Raw genomic sequence first — 15,423 nt, 5'->3', positions numbered from 1 at the left:
TGTATGACACTCCCCTTTCGTGGTGAAATATAACTGTTTTTATGTTATTTCGTACATTAAGGTGTGAATATAATATTGCACCGTTCACCGTGACATGGATGAAATTATGAGAGTAGATATGGATGGAATAAGAAAAAGTTTTGAATGAAAATTCATTAATAGTTTTGAATGAAAATTCATTAATGAGACTAATACTAGAAATAGCGCCAGAGATACTTATTATCGTACGATATTAAAATCCTATGAATATTTATATTTAAAACGAAGAGAGTGTGTATTATCAATTTGATGGTGTCTGTACTCTTATAAAAAACAATAGTAAGAGCATCCACAACAACTCATCTAAATTTAGTTATCCATTTCTTTATTTGGATGATTATCTAAAACAATTTTATTTTTCATATCTCTTTGTACTTCAGCAGATTATCCATATATGACATCCTACATATCTCTTTGGAGAATGGAGAGAGAACATCTAAATATAGAGTTTCTCTCTCCTGATATAGATGACATCTAAAAATAAAGGATGTGCTAGATATTCTGTTGGAGCTCTACTTTCACGCTTCTTCCTCTATTCTTAGGATAGAGGATGGAATAGAAAAACTGTTGGGATGCTTAATGATGAGCGGTGAATCTATCACCCACACTACCACCAACCACCTATATTTTGAAAGGAAAATCGATTATGTGACCCACTTGTCAACTATCCCTTACTAATACTCTACTTTTTATGGAGAAAAAATTGTAGGACCAACGAACATACGTGTCAATGAAAAATATATACAACTACTAAAAATGATATATGCAGAAAACAGTCATAATAACATGTTAATGTTATTTTTCTTTATTAAAATCCATTCCAACAAACACACAACGTGCTAGTTTTACTGATCCCAAACAATTGTATCAAGATAACGAAATCACTATAACACCACTTCGGTTTCTGTATAGTTTGAATACACCCGGTCTATATAAATTACTCCCTCTATCCCTAAACGTTTGACGCCATTAACTTTTTATACACATTTGACCGTTCATCTTATTAAAAAAATATAATTATTAATTATTTTTATATCATTTCGTGTATTGTTAAATATATTTTTATGCATATATATAGCTTTACATATTTGACAAATTTTTTATAAGATAAATAGTCAAACATATATAAAAAAATCAACGACGTCGAACATTTAGCGACGGAGGTAGTATTAAACATGACCATTCTCGGTTAAGTTGAAAAGAACATGGCCTGTGTGGCCAAGAATATATAGGAGAGGAGCATACTGATTCATGTGCATTTACTAGCTTTGTCTGGCAGGCAGCTGCTGGTGTCAAAATCTCTCTAGCTGGTGATGTGTGTGTGGTGTGTGTGCATTGGTATTGGTATTGGCTTGGCATGCACCGATCACTGCGTACTGTTGTGCAATGGACAGTTTGCAGTTGGAAACTTGAAATGTATGGCATATATACCGTTCCCAGAGCTGGTCCTGATAAAGAAAAAGAAAAAGTATTAATGCGAGTAAATACCCGTAACTATCGTCTAAACGCATGCAAATGCAAAGACTTAATTTGGTTGTTCCCATGTTGTGCTCAATTTAAAGTAGTAGACAGGGTCAGTTACAGTACAGTACCCTCTCTGGTTTGGATTATTTGTTTTGGGCCAAGATTATAAAGCTAATTAAAGTTCTACTATGTTTAGTTTGAGATACTATATTTGTCTTCAAGAAGTAATGTAATGAAAGAAAACTTTTATTTTTTGAATATATTGTAACAAAAAACGATAATCAAAATTATTTTTTGATTTCGTGTCATTTTCCAAAACAATAGAAAATTTTAAACTGGAAGAAGTATTATTCCTAGCTGGATTGATAGTTACATTGCATCCATCATTAATTAGACACTCTAAGATGTAAACTATTTATATTTCTATCTTCTAAAATGGTATCAGGACAGAAGACACAGCACGTTTACCACTATTCGTATATCAAATCATCACACTTAATTTTCTTGGAGCCGATTCCGATGCATTTTACTGGTAGTACCATTTTTATACTGTCGGTCTATTTTATCGAACGGCTATAATTAAATTATACTACCAATAATATTATATGTAGTAGAAATTTGAAAGGGTAATATCGGCTTTTTTGTTATGATCTTTATTTAAAAAACAAAGTTATAAAATACTGCTAATCAAGTAATTAATAAAGTATAAAAATATTCTTTTTCTATTGATAGTATAATACTACCAGTAAAATGCAGTTGCTCAATTTTCTTATACAACCGTTCGGTCTATTTAGCGACATACATGTATCTGGTCGTAGTTTTCGGCGGATATGTAGAATCATTAGCTTGTCAATATATATGCCATTATGTCAAGCTAGCTACTAGCTAACCATTATCTCCCAAACATACCCTAATTACTGTACTTTGGTGGGCCCTAGCTACGTTCCTATGGTGCATCACCTTCGTCGTCGTCGTCTTCGCGCGTCGTCTTACACTCTCCTTCTCTCGTGATCCTGTTATAAGTAGAGGAGGCAGCGTGATGGCATCCAAAGCTCATAGCTGGAGAGCACAGCAGGAGGAGGAGGAGGCTGCAGCTAGAGCGAGAGAGAAGAGGAGGCCGGAGCAAGCAAGCTAGCGCCATGGCTGCTCCACCTCTCTCGTCGTGGCCATGGGCAAGCCTCGGCTCCTACAAGGCATGGCTAATGAATCGTTTCTTCTTCGTCGTCTTCTTGTTGTTGTTGTTGTTGCTTGGATCGACTACATGAGCTTCCATGGCTAGCTATGAAGGAGAAGCTAGCTAACGCGTGGTGGATGGGTGGATGCAGTATGTGCTGTACGGGCCGGTGGTGTGGAAGGTGGCGGAGGAGTGGAGGGAGCAGGGGGCGGCGCCGGTAGGGTCGTGGTGGCTGCACCTGCTGCTGCTGTTCGCCGCCCGGGGGCTCACCTACCAGTTCTGGTTCTCCTACGGCAACATGCTCTTCTTCACCCGCCGCCGCCGCGTCGTCCCGGACTCCGTCGACTTCCGCCAGGTCGACGCCGAGTGGGACTGGTACGTACGTACGTCGCCGTCTCGATCTCTCGCATCGCCGCCGGCCGCCGCCGCCGCCGCCATGCAATGCAATGCAACAACAACTCCCGGCCATGTCAATCAAGCTGCAGCGGCTTTGCATCCAAGCGAACTAGCTTGCGGTCACCGAGCCCTCAGAGCGCCCGTACCATTTCGCACTGTCTGATCCGATCGATCCCTTCAAAGTTCACACGTCATCGTTAATTACACCATATTTTTTTTTCTTATGCTCAAAGTTTATAATTTCAAATTTAAAGTTATTTTAATATTTTTCATGGACAGTATATTTTTAAATTATTTTTATTTATAAATAAATTATGTAGCTTTTTTTATCAACCAGCGAAAAGACGACCCTTGCTCTCCAGTCTCTTCTCGATCATTCCCAAGAACACAAGAACAGTAAACGAGACGCGGTAAAAGCAAACTAAAAGTGATAATAAAGTCAGTCTCAATAAATAGTTTTATGACATAGCTAGGTAATCGAGTCAGATAAGTTTTATAAAGATGAAATATCTCTCATCTTATGAAACTATCTCATTTAATATGTCGAGTTATTATTTAGTATGTATGACATTTTCATTGAAATCGGCACTAAGACTTGCCTAAACCACATAATTTTTGGCTCATCTATATTTGCATGATTAATCTTGCAGGGATAACTTGGTGCTGCTGCAGACGCTGATCGGGGCCACGGCGGTGGCGCAGATGCGGACGCCGACGCAGACGCTCGCGGGGCTCCGGCTGGAGCAGCAGCTGCAGCGAGGGTGGGACCCGCGCGGGTGGGCCATCGCGCTGCTGCTGCATGTGTTCGTCTCCGAGCCACTCTTTTACTGGGCCCACCGCGCCCTCCACCGGTGGGCCCCACTCTTCAGCCGCTACCACGCCGAGCACCACCGCTCCCCCGTCACCACGCCCCTGACAGGTAAGCCGAGAAAAAAAGTTGTTTCTATTTATGAGAAAAGAAAGCGTATTTATTTCTATTTATGACCTGTTTGGTGCACCAATTTCGTCTTTCAAACTCGTGTTTGTCTTTGAAAATCGTGTTTTTAAGTTTCTGTTCCCTTAGTTATGTTTTCTGTTTTTGTTTTCGCCACCTTGCAGAAACTCTCCCAAGCTCCTTTAATTTGATTTTAACCTTAATTTAATTTTAGATTTCAGTTTAGAGTTATCAATTGTAGTTTATTTTTGACCTTCAATTTAAATCGTAAAAAACTCATAACTAAAAATTTTATTTATAAAATTATTTCTGATTTGTAAATATGCCGAGCAAAAATATAGTTGGAACTGAACTCATCTATCCATGTTTTGCTCTTGTTGCCTATTTGCTAGCTCGTTAGCCGTAGAAAAAAAAAACTTTACTGCTTAATTTTGAATTCACAATTGATTTTGTGTTTTTCTATTAGTGTTCTAAAATAATACAGATATAAATATCTTATCCTTCAATTTATGTTGGGATGCTTTATTAATTTCTAGTACAATTTATCGGCTAATCGAATTCATGCCTGTAATTTGTGATGGTGTTGGTCACTTGCAGCTGCATTTGGGACGCCACTGGAGAGCCTGCTGCTGACCGTGGTGATGGGGGCCCCACTTGCAGGGGCGTTCCTGATGGGGGCAGGGTCCGTGGGCCTGGTCTATGGACACGCCCTCCTGTTTGACTATTTGCGGTCAATGGGGTACAGCAACGTGGAGGTGATATCGCCCAGGCTCTTCCAGGCGTTTCCTCCTCTCAGATACCTCCTCTACACCCCTTCGTGAGTACTACAAAATAAATACTCTCTAATTGTTTTTTTTTCTTGCTTAGTATTGCATGACTATGTTTTGTTACAAAATATAAATATTTTTTAGGATTTAAAATGTATAGCATAATATAAGTATTTACGCGCTATTGTCGCATCAATAATCGCTAAGCCAACCAAATGTTGGGAAAGGGAATAAATACACATCTAAGATTCAAAAGATGATTTGATTTTTGAAGTGACTAAATATAAATATTTTAATGTAATATTTTGTATTTGCTAATGAATCTACAAATTTTTATATTGTGGAAAAGGGATTAATTTGTTTTTTTTTGCATAATTAACAAAATAATTGAAAAAAAATAAATTGATGAACTCAAGATGCTAGTTCATGGTATGATCACTGCTGTTCTCTGCTTGATGATATGATTATGGTATCTGTCCCTTAGTCACTGTCTTGGTTGTTAGCTGTACATGTAACTAACTGGTTGTTATGCAAAGAAAGTCGAATTAGTTGGTGCTGTACGAAGAGGTGATACAAGTAATTAAGGTGATTGAATGTGCTAATGCCTAGTATGAATTTAATTCTGTGCAGGTACCTGAGCCTGCACCACAGGGAGAAGGACTCCAACTTCTGCCTCTTCATGCCCCTCTTTGATCTCCTTGGGGGCACCCTCAACCACAAGTCTTGGGAGTTACAAAAGGAGGTCTACTTAGGTAGGGTCTTGCAATCCTAACATTTAGTTATGTTTTTTCTTACAAGCAAGAGTTATACTCTTCACTTTCATCTTTTTCTTCTAATTGATCTTATAAGCCAAAATAAATTTTTAATCTTAATTTTAGAAACAATTTTATCATCTTTGAGAAGTTAACAGGAGATACTACTATTTTCTATGTACCAATTTTACATAGAAAACAGTAATAGCTTATGGTACCTGCTTAAGGATGGGAAAATGCTCTAAATTTAGAGCTGATCTTGAGATTTATTTCATCATGTTTAATTTTACGATTTAGATAATCTAAGAACATATATATAAAAGTTTTATTTATAAATTTATTTTCATTTATAAATATGTTATTTCGCATTTCTCCTTAAAAAAAGCCATTGAGAACCACCTTGTAAAACCAAATAGTAGAAATGTCCTAGAATCTCGAAGAATTTAATGAAAGCAAAGATTATAGGAAGAACTGAACGAAGTGATCAGTTCAAAAAAAAAACTGAAGGAAGTGAGAAAAAAAAATGATATTTGTGTACGTAGGCAAGAACGAGGAGGCGCCGGAGTTCGTGTTCCTGGCGCACGTGGTGGACATCATGGCGTCGATGCACGTGCCGTTCGTGCTCCGGTCGTGCAGCTCGACGCCGTTCGCCAACCACTTCGTCCTCCTCCCCTTCTGGCCGGTCGCCTTCGCCTTCATGCTCCTCATGTGGTGCTGCTCCAAGACCTTCCTCGTCAGCTTCTACCGCCTCCGCGGCCACCTCCACCAGATGTGGACCGTCCCCCGCTACGGATTCCAGGTCTTCCTCTCCTCTCCGTTCCACGTTACGAGACTTTTTTCGCCGCTATACAGATTAATCTGAACTTGCGTAGAAAATATATATATTAGTGAGACGATATTTTGGTAAGATTATGTCCGTCTGGTTGGAACGAGAGGGAGACCAGGATCAATGGATTGTGGATGAATCCTAGGTTGTCCATCAATTTAATACTTGTCCACCAATTAATTTGGACGTAGAGGTGTTGTAGCATAGTACTACCATATTCAATTGCACCTCTATCTCACAAGCACTAGGTAGTACACTAGGGTTGTACCAAATAGTGGTTGTGTTGTGTGGACCTGTTAGACTGAAGGCTGTCTGAACTTCCGAATTTTAAGTTGTTTTTTTTTCTGGTATTGTCGCCAATGTGTGTACGATGAACAGTACTTCATACCGGCGGCGAAGAAGGGCATCAACGAGCAGATCGAGCTGGCGATCCTGCGTGCAGACAGAATGGGCGTCAAGGTGCTCAGCCTCGCCGCTCTCAACAAGGTCAGACACTAGTTCCGTTCCAAAATATAAATTCTAAAATATAAATATTTTTTAGCTATGAATATGTCTTGTCTCTTATTGTTTGTTTTATGTGTTCTCTTTTGCTTTTATCATTTTCTTGCAATGAAAATGACGCATGCCTCTTTCTTGCTCATAATGTGCTGTTTTTATGCATATAGTTGGGCAGTATTAGATGTACAATAAGTAGTATAAGCTAGTCCATTAATTATTGCTACAGTGTCACTGCAGATGATTCAGTACTGTTGTTCTGTTCTTCCTCTTCTTTTCTACAACTTTTTCTCTGTCATTTTCAAAAAGAACAAAGGAAAAAAAAAGGTTGTATGTGATATGCTTCATGCATGCCAGCCTCTTTGCTGGTCATGTGTCGCCCATACAGTTAGGCAGTATTTGTTATACAGCATAACAAAGCAATGGCATCATTTATGAGAGGCATGTGAAAGCCTTAACTGATTCAGCCATGCAACGGCGACGAAAAGATAAAGCAAATGCCAATTTGGAGTGACATGATCGAGATGGATAGAGAGGTCGAGACATCTGCAGTGCTAGCTAGCTCATTTTGCTCAAGAACCTGCCTTGTTTTCAGACAGTTTAAAAGTTCAGTATTATGTTCGTCCAAATTCATTCTGAAACTGACTTTCTCCCTTGAAATGAGGCATGAACCAGCCCTGTAAACAATCTATGGTGATAGCAATCTTAACAATATTGATCAGGAAAACAATGGTCTGATCTTGACTGAAACTATCTGAAGATATACTTTTTTTTGGGGGGGTTTGGTTTGTCAGAACGAGGCTCTGAACGGAGGTGGAACACTGTTCGTGAACAAGCACCCGGAGCTGAGGGTGAGGATCGTGCACGGCAACACCCTGACCGCCGCCGTGATCCTCAACGAGATCCCCAGCAACGTCAAGGACGTCTTCCTCACCGGCGCCACCTCCAAGCTCGGCAGAGCCATCGCCCTCTACCTCTGCAGGAAGAAGATCAGAGTCCTGGTGCCTATATATCTCTACTCAATCAATCAATCCACAATTCAAATTCAGTTTTGACAGTAATCTGGACAATGGGTTAATTGATTTGATTGCAAGCTTGGGGACTAATTTCTCTTTGGTTTATGGTTTTAGATGCTGACACTGTCGTCGGAGAGGTTTCTGAAGATTCAGAGGGAAGCACCGGCCGAGTTCCAGCAGTATCTCGTGCAGGTCACCAAGTACCAGCCTGCACAAAACTGCAAGGTGAATTTGCAAATTGGCATCTCGATGCCTTGCTTGTGACATGATTCTACACATTATTATTTTTCTTCATTGAGTTTTACGTGACAAACAATTCATCGAAAACATTCAGAGCCTCTTCGTTTCACAGGAATTTCAGAGAAAACAGTTCAATTCCTCTGATTTTCCTATAAAAATCCTTCGAAACGAAGAGACTCAGTTTTCTTATATCAAGTTTCATGCACTGACCAGTTCAACAAAAAAAACTTAAGTTTTTATCAAGTTTCATGCACCGATCAATTAAAAAATGGTTTAAGTTTTTATCGAGTTTTATGCACTGATCGGTTAAAAAGAATAGGCTTAAGTTTTTATTGAGTTTTATGCACCAATCAATTAAAAAATGGCTTAAGTTTATATCGAGTTTTATGCACCGATCAATTAAAAAGAAAATGCTTAAGTTTATATTGAGTTTTATGCGCCGACCAGTTGGACCGAAAGCCTAATTAAGCGGGAAAATATGTTTTGTTGCAGACGTGGCTGGTGGGGAAGTGGCTGTCGCCGAGGGAGCAGAGGTGGGCGCCGGCGGGGACGCACTTCCACCAGTTCGTGGTGCCGCCGATCATCGGGTTCCGGCGGGACTGCACCTACGGCAAGCTCGCCGCCATGCGGCTCCCCAAGGACGTGCAGGGCCTCGGCTACTGCGAGGTACGAGACACACCAACCTCCCATTTCTTCTCTTTCTTTCTTCTACTTCTTCGCCATGTTTCGCTGACATGAAACCGCCGGCGATGGCCGCCGCCGGGGAACTGCGCGCCCGCCGGTGCAGTACACGATGGAGCGCGGGGTGGTGCACGCGTGCCACGCCGGCGGCGTGGTGCACTTCCTGGAAGGGTGGGGGCACCACGAGGTGGGCGCCATCGACGTCGACCGGATCGACGTCGTGTGGAAGGCGGCGCTCAAGCACGGCCTCACGCCGGCGTGACCGTCCTCGCTCGATTCTCCGGCCGGCGGCGGAAGCTGACGATCGAAAGCGCTCGGCTTTTTCGATCTCGTGCTGTGGGATTTGGTGTACCGCGTGGTAATCAGATGTACGAAAGGAAAAAAAAAACATTTTGTCTCGGGATTAAATTAATTAACAAATTTAATTACAGTCCCTGTGGTATATTGGTTTGAAATTGGTCACCTCTTCTGGCACAAATGATGGCAAAAAATCCCCAATTGTAAATGGCCATATTTAATTGTAAGAGTATCAGCAAGAGTTCATCTCTCCCATCTTTTATCCTAAGAATAGAATAGAGGATGAAATGTAAAGATTGAGCTCCAACAGAACATCCATCCCATCTTCTATTTTTAGATGTCATCCATATTTAGAGAGATAAACTTTATATTTGGATGTTCTATCTCCATTCTCTAAAAAAATATAGAGAATATCATATATGGATGATTTGCTAGAGTACAAAGAGATATAAATGATGAAATTATTTTAGATGATCATCCAAACAAAGAAATGATTGACCAAATTTAGATGATCTGTTGTGGATGCTCTAATTGAGCGTAATTTGAGGTCTTCTTTGAAATGCGATAACAGTACTTCCTCCTTTTTGGAATGCAATGTGTTTTAATTTTCTAAGACAAATTCTTAAGTTTGATCAAATTTATAGAAAAGCGTAGTAACATCTATAGCACCAAATTAATTTCACTAAATTCACAAATCACAATTAAATGTAACTTATAACATATTCATTTATCTGATATTGAAATGTCTATGCTCTTTTATATAAAAATTAGGACAAAATCAAAGCACCGTAGATTGTGAAACGGAGGAAGTACAATTTTCACACGAATCAGAGAAACTGCTGCACACTAAACAAGACCTAAAAAGAATTGCCAGTGATAGATCGATAACAGTTGAAGTATAGTAAATTATCAATTTTTGTCGCTAATTTAAACAATTAACTTGAATGCATGCAACTCAAAAGCAACAATAGCTTCAGACTTCAGAGTTGTTGCCACAACAGAGTTCAGACACGGTCAGCAATGGAAAGCCCATACTAGAATGGGCCAGGATTAACATTTTTCATGTTTGCTAGGCTGCTCCTGCTGATGCTAAACACCCCAGCCCAAATCCAGTTCAGCTCAACAAGTAGCTACTGATTGCTGAAACCTGAACCTTGCCAGACATGCCAAGAACACTCATGGCAGCTTCCATGTGAGCCTCACTGTAGCAAGGAGACCTGCAGAGCTGCAGCAGTTCAGGGTTAGCCTCAAAATCCTTTGGCATCTTCTTCTGTCACAGACAAATGCCCATATCTGCCTACCACTGACAGAGGTAGCAAGGGACAAGATACAGGCAGTCAGGCATGGCTGCATGGATTGGACAGCAAGATCCACCATCTACATGATGCTTGATTCTGAATTTCACATTCTCCACTGCATCTGGTGTTTGAACTCTCGGTTTGAAGGAATTTCATTGGAAAAATAGAGGAATTTAACTGTTTCCTATAAAAATCTTGTAAAATTCCTGTGATCCAAAGAAGTGCTCAGTTTAACACATTGCAGTTGCTAAAATCCTGCAACAACAAATCTGATTAACTGCATCCGTTTCCTTGATCGTTGCGAAATGTGGTTGGCGTGATAATGGCAGGTTGTTCAGGCAAGCAACCATAACAGAATTACAGAAACATGGCTTAGAGAAATACAGTTTCAGGGTTCATATATGGACTTGAATTAACGTCTGAAACTGGCTAGTTTTTCAAAAGTATAGACTGAAGATTAGTTTAGCAGCACAGTTTCAGATTTTCAGGTGAACAAGGATACTGAAAAGATCAAAAGACACTGATTTCAGTACCATCTACCTCTGCACTGTAATAAATTAATTTCACTTTACTTCAGGTACAAAAGTGGCTGCTACAAGTACCACCACCTTACAAGTTTCCTCTCATTCATCTTTGAACATTACTTTCTGCGAACGCGCAAAAGCTCTGCACGTCAAACATATCAGAAGAGAATGATTTTACAACATCATCTCTCGACATTACAAGATCTTAATCTGTTCTCCACCAAATCCGTACTTCGCGAGGCACCAGTTCTGCATTTGCTGATCAAACTGACCAGGGACATAAATCTGATCATCTTCTTGGATATTTCTCCGATATCTTCAAGACATTTTTGCTCCTCTTTTCAGAATGACATTCTACTAGCATGGATGGTCCGTTTCACCTGAGATCTGAACCGTCCCTTCTTTGAACTGTGCAAACCCCACTGCATGATGAACAACAAGAACAATTAAATCACACAAACAACTCAATTCCAAAGTCCAAAAAGAAATTCAGGAAATGAACAAACCTGAAGATGCATTGGATCTCTGCACTGCTCTCGAGACGCGGCGCAGCACGTCGACCTGGGCGTGCAGATGAGCGACATAATCCATGGCCTCACGGAGCAGCGAGGTCTCGTCCAGGAGCTCGCCGCCGGGCACCATCCTCCTCAGCACCATGGTCCTCTTCCTCACCAGCCTCCTCGCCGCCTCGCTGCCGCCACCCAATGCCGTCCTTGCAAAGAAGCTTGTGCCACCGCTGCTGCTGCCACCACCTCTCCTCCTCTTGTGGCAGCACCTCCTCACGATGCTCTTGCACCTCGTCACCTTCCCTTGCATCTTGCATGAGCTAGACGACGACGACGCCAAGAGGGCATGTGGCCACCGCCGTGTTCCCGATCCGGCGGTGCCGCCGCGGGCGGCGGCGGCCATGGCGATGTCGGCGGATGACTTGACGGCGTGCTTCCTCTCCTGCAGGGTCATGGCAGCCGCCTTGCTGGAGCTGCAGGATTGGAGGCTCGAGAGGAGGTTCTTGAGGAAGCTTTTCTTGAAGTCCATGGCGGTGCCACTGCCACCAGGAGCTCTCATGGCTCCGCTGGGGATCGAGAGAGGAGAATCGGGGAGGGCTAGGTAGGTTGGCAGAGGCAGCACAGCAGCGATGGACGCCATGGCTGCTTATATATACCATCGTCCATGGAGATGGAGAGGGAGAGGGAGAGACGATGGTGCCATGTGGTGTGAGCTAGCTAGCATGCATTGCCACCATTTTTGTGGTCCTCTAATTACTTCACTTTTTTTTCTCTCTCTCCCTTTTCTGTTCATGCCACATGCTAACATTGTGGTACGGTTGAATATTTGAGCACCCCATTAATTAATTAGTTAATTTTAATTAATTTCAGTCTAATTAAAACAACGAACTGGCCAAAATTCTGATATTTGCACGGTGCAACCAGCTAGCTAGGCATGCCATGCATGGTAGTTGATAATTAATTAGTTTTGCTAAACATATGTAGTTGATGCTTGGAGGATACAAGACATGTTTTTTTTCCATTTTTTCCAGTGCATGCAAGTTATGTGTGCACATGATCGAAGTACGTACAATGACAAGTACAAGTGTGCACAAATCCATGTACTTCATTAATACTACCTCCGTCACATAATAACGATATTTTTCAATACCTCCGTCACATAATAACTATATTTTTCAATTTCTGTATCCAACGTTAAACCATTCCTCTTATTTGAAAAAATGTAAAATTTTTTTAAAAAAATTATTCATAAATACAATATTATTCATGTTTTATCATATAGTAATAATAAAAATATTAATTATAAAAAAATTAAATAAGACGAAGAGTCAAAACATTATATTTAAAAACTGAAAAGTAAAATTATTACGGAGACAGAGGTAGTAGTTAACATTGAGTTGTATATGTTTATGATATATCCAGATAGGAGAGGAGAGGAGAGGAGGGGGCCCAGTTAATTAAGCAGCAGCTAATAACAATTAAGGTTAAGAGGAGAGGAGAATAGGGGGAAGCAAGCAAAGGGAGGGGAAGGTGCACATCACATGGCGGCACATGTAGCGTCGCCCCCCGAGTTGGCAACCTTGTGGAGTTATGAAGCGAACGGAGGTGTGTTGGCATGCATCTTGTGTTGTGTGTGTCTCTGCTGGCTGGCTGTCTTTGCTTCACATGCGGCTCTACTCTTGTAGACTTGCTTGCTGTGTGCAGGCATATATATATATATATATATATATATATATATATATATATATATATATATATATATATATATATATATATATATCAAAAAACTTCCATTGTCTTGGATTAACGCATGCATGTAGGAGTACATGATATATTGTTGTACTCTTTTTGGGCCTTTTTTTACGCATTTAATTTTTTTTATCTGCGCTCGATTGATCGACTTATTTAAATACTTTATAAATACGCAAATTTATAAGTCAGGTTTAAAGAGTCTTTAGTATTAAATAAAATCATGATAAAATAATTAATAATTATGATAAATTTTTGAATAAGACTAATGACCAAACATAGACCCAAAAATCAAATGTGTAAAAAGAAAGAAAACAGATAGTAATTAATAAGAGAGTTTTTGTCATGGTATTTGAGGATCCACCGGAGTTTTTTTAGTGCAAAATATAGTATCTACCGGAGCTTCTGGTGTACTGAGAGGTATTAGAATTTACGGTAAAAGGTTTGGTTTAACTTCTGGTTAAAATGAACTTGAATTAATTTCTTCGCAGCGTGATGGTTTTGCAGTGAGGATTTTTCTGCGCAGCAATTTGTGAAAACTCTCAAACGACGAGCCAGGATTTTAGTTCAATTTCTCCGACGGTCGAATTGGCCATATATATTAAATCCTCTACATCTGAACAACAAAGGCCCTCGTTACATCGTATTTGCAAACAAAAAATATTTTATAAATAAAACTTTTATATATGTGTTTTTGACGATATAAAAGCAAACACTGAAAAATAAACTATGAGAAAAAACCTAAAACTAACTCTAAATTTGATATTCAAATTTTAAATTTTGGCTTATAATTATATAAGCATAAGCGAAAAGATAGTGCTCCAAATACCTAAGTTGCAATATATAGCATGAGAAATTGATATCACTACAAGAAAACCAACTCTTGCCTACCGTTCTTGAATTCATGACCAGCTTGGCTTAGCTAAGATACTACAGCTTTTTTTGTGTGTTCTAGCCAGTAGTAGTGTACATGCAAATGCTTTGAGAAAGAAAGAGAGAGGAGGGTGTGACCTACCTAGCTCACATGAAGGCCACATGGGGTTCCTCTCCAAACTCGGAGCAAGCACATGACCCCTTTCTTCCCCATGCAACAATCACCTCCTCGAGATCACTTGATCGATCGTGCAATGCAAGTAGCTGTACTCGATAAGAACTTGATTGATATGATCCTTGGACTTGCACCATTTCGATGATGATGATGATGATCAGGTATTCGATCAGGTCGATCTGCCTGTCTGTCTGTGATCATCTCTCTCTCTCTGAATATCTCTGAACTAATTGCCTCCCAGTTCATGCAGAAGGTCTCTGAATCTCTCTTTCTTGATCTTTATCTGCATGTATAGATCTCATCATGTAGCAATTGCCACTGCTGCAGATTGATGTGCAGCATCTGCATTTGGGGGTCTGATTTGCATTTGCAGTTGCAGGCATAATGGAGCATGCAGATGCACCCATGTGAGGTGATATATTAGTCTAGATTCATCGATATATCTATGTATATATTTCGTATATATGTCTAGTTTTATAAGCACACGTATAAATCTAGACAAGATCAGAAAATCTTATACCGTAAAACAGAGGGAATATTTGTGATGTGAGGTCGGTTTAATACGGGGTACTGGAGATATCTGTGGTGGTGATGTCGATCACATGAGAGTTGAGACCGAGACAAGCGAATCGCAACAAAACGGTTTAATGAGATCGCTGGATACATGCAGTGATCATGCATGAACAGCATCATCAAACGACTCTGAACATATTGGTCGTGTCTGTCCGGAGCATGCGGCCGGCCGTCAGGAATTGGTGCTTAATTAGATTGTGCGAGATGAGTTCCGAGACAACATGATTGCGAGATGAAACTCTAAAACGACATGTAACTGTGCCATATATGCAGGAAGTAGCAACAACAGTATATTTTGGAGAGGCTTTTTTTGGGTAACTCTAGCAGAGAAATAACTAACAGTATATTTCTCACAAAATCTCTACCTCTTCAAAATGATTTAAATTCTTACATGGCTTATACAAGAATCGGTAACTACAGACCTAAAGAGAATGAGCAAACCCCCCTTTCCACCTAAAGTCTCACGAATTGGCTACACACCAAGGCCTTGTTCTTTGTATGGGATCAGTAACCGGCTGAAAAATGTAGCAATGGATTGACAGATCGTTAATTAATTATTAGCTATAGAGAAATTAAAAAATAATTAATATGATTGTTTAAAAAACGCTTTTTGAAGAAAGTTTTAATAAAAAATACATCGTTTA

At 40.1% G+C, this 15,423-nt stretch overlaps 2 protein-coding genes across 2 annotated transcripts; one reads left to right on the top strand and one right to left on the bottom strand.

Annotated features, from left to right (window-relative positions):
* The first annotated feature begins 2,537 nt into the window (after positions 1–2,537).
* On the top strand, positions 2,538–9,393 carry LOC102710557 (very-long-chain aldehyde decarbonylase GL1-2). The gene is made up of 11 exons (XM_015834162.2): positions 2,538–2,696; positions 2,829–3,052; positions 3,724–3,992; positions 4,605–4,824; positions 5,405–5,526; positions 6,069–6,325; positions 6,731–6,838; positions 7,642–7,848; positions 7,978–8,088; positions 8,596–8,769; positions 8,891–9,393. The coding sequence occupies exons 1-11, from the start codon at positions 2,643–2,645 to the stop codon at positions 9,044–9,046; spliced, it is 1,902 nt and encodes a 633-aa protein (XP_015689648.2). The 5' UTR covers positions 2,538–2,642; the 3' UTR covers positions 9,047–9,393.
* A 1,510-nt stretch (positions 9,394–10,903) lies between these two features.
* On the bottom strand, positions 10,904–12,096 carry LOC102701613 (transcription factor IBH1-like 1). The gene is made up of 2 exons (XM_040521172.1): positions 11,410–12,096; positions 10,904–11,325 (listed from the first exon to the last, which is right to left on the bottom strand). The coding sequence occupies exons 1-2, from the start codon at positions 12,047–12,049 to the stop codon at positions 11,261–11,263; spliced, it is 705 nt and encodes a 234-aa protein (XP_040377106.1). The 5' UTR covers positions 12,050–12,096; the 3' UTR covers positions 10,904–11,260.
* Positions 12,097–15,423: the final 3,327 nt, after the last annotated feature.

The sequence above is a fragment of the Oryza brachyantha genome, chromosome 2, assembly GCF_000231095.2.
Source record: "Oryza brachyantha chromosome 2, ObraRS2, whole genome shotgun sequence".
Lineage (NCBI taxonomy): Eukaryota > Viridiplantae > Streptophyta > Magnoliopsida > Poales > Poaceae > Oryza > Oryza brachyantha.
The sequence above is the reverse complement of the archived record's forward strand: the minus strand, read 5'-3'. Positions and strand labels throughout refer to the sequence as shown.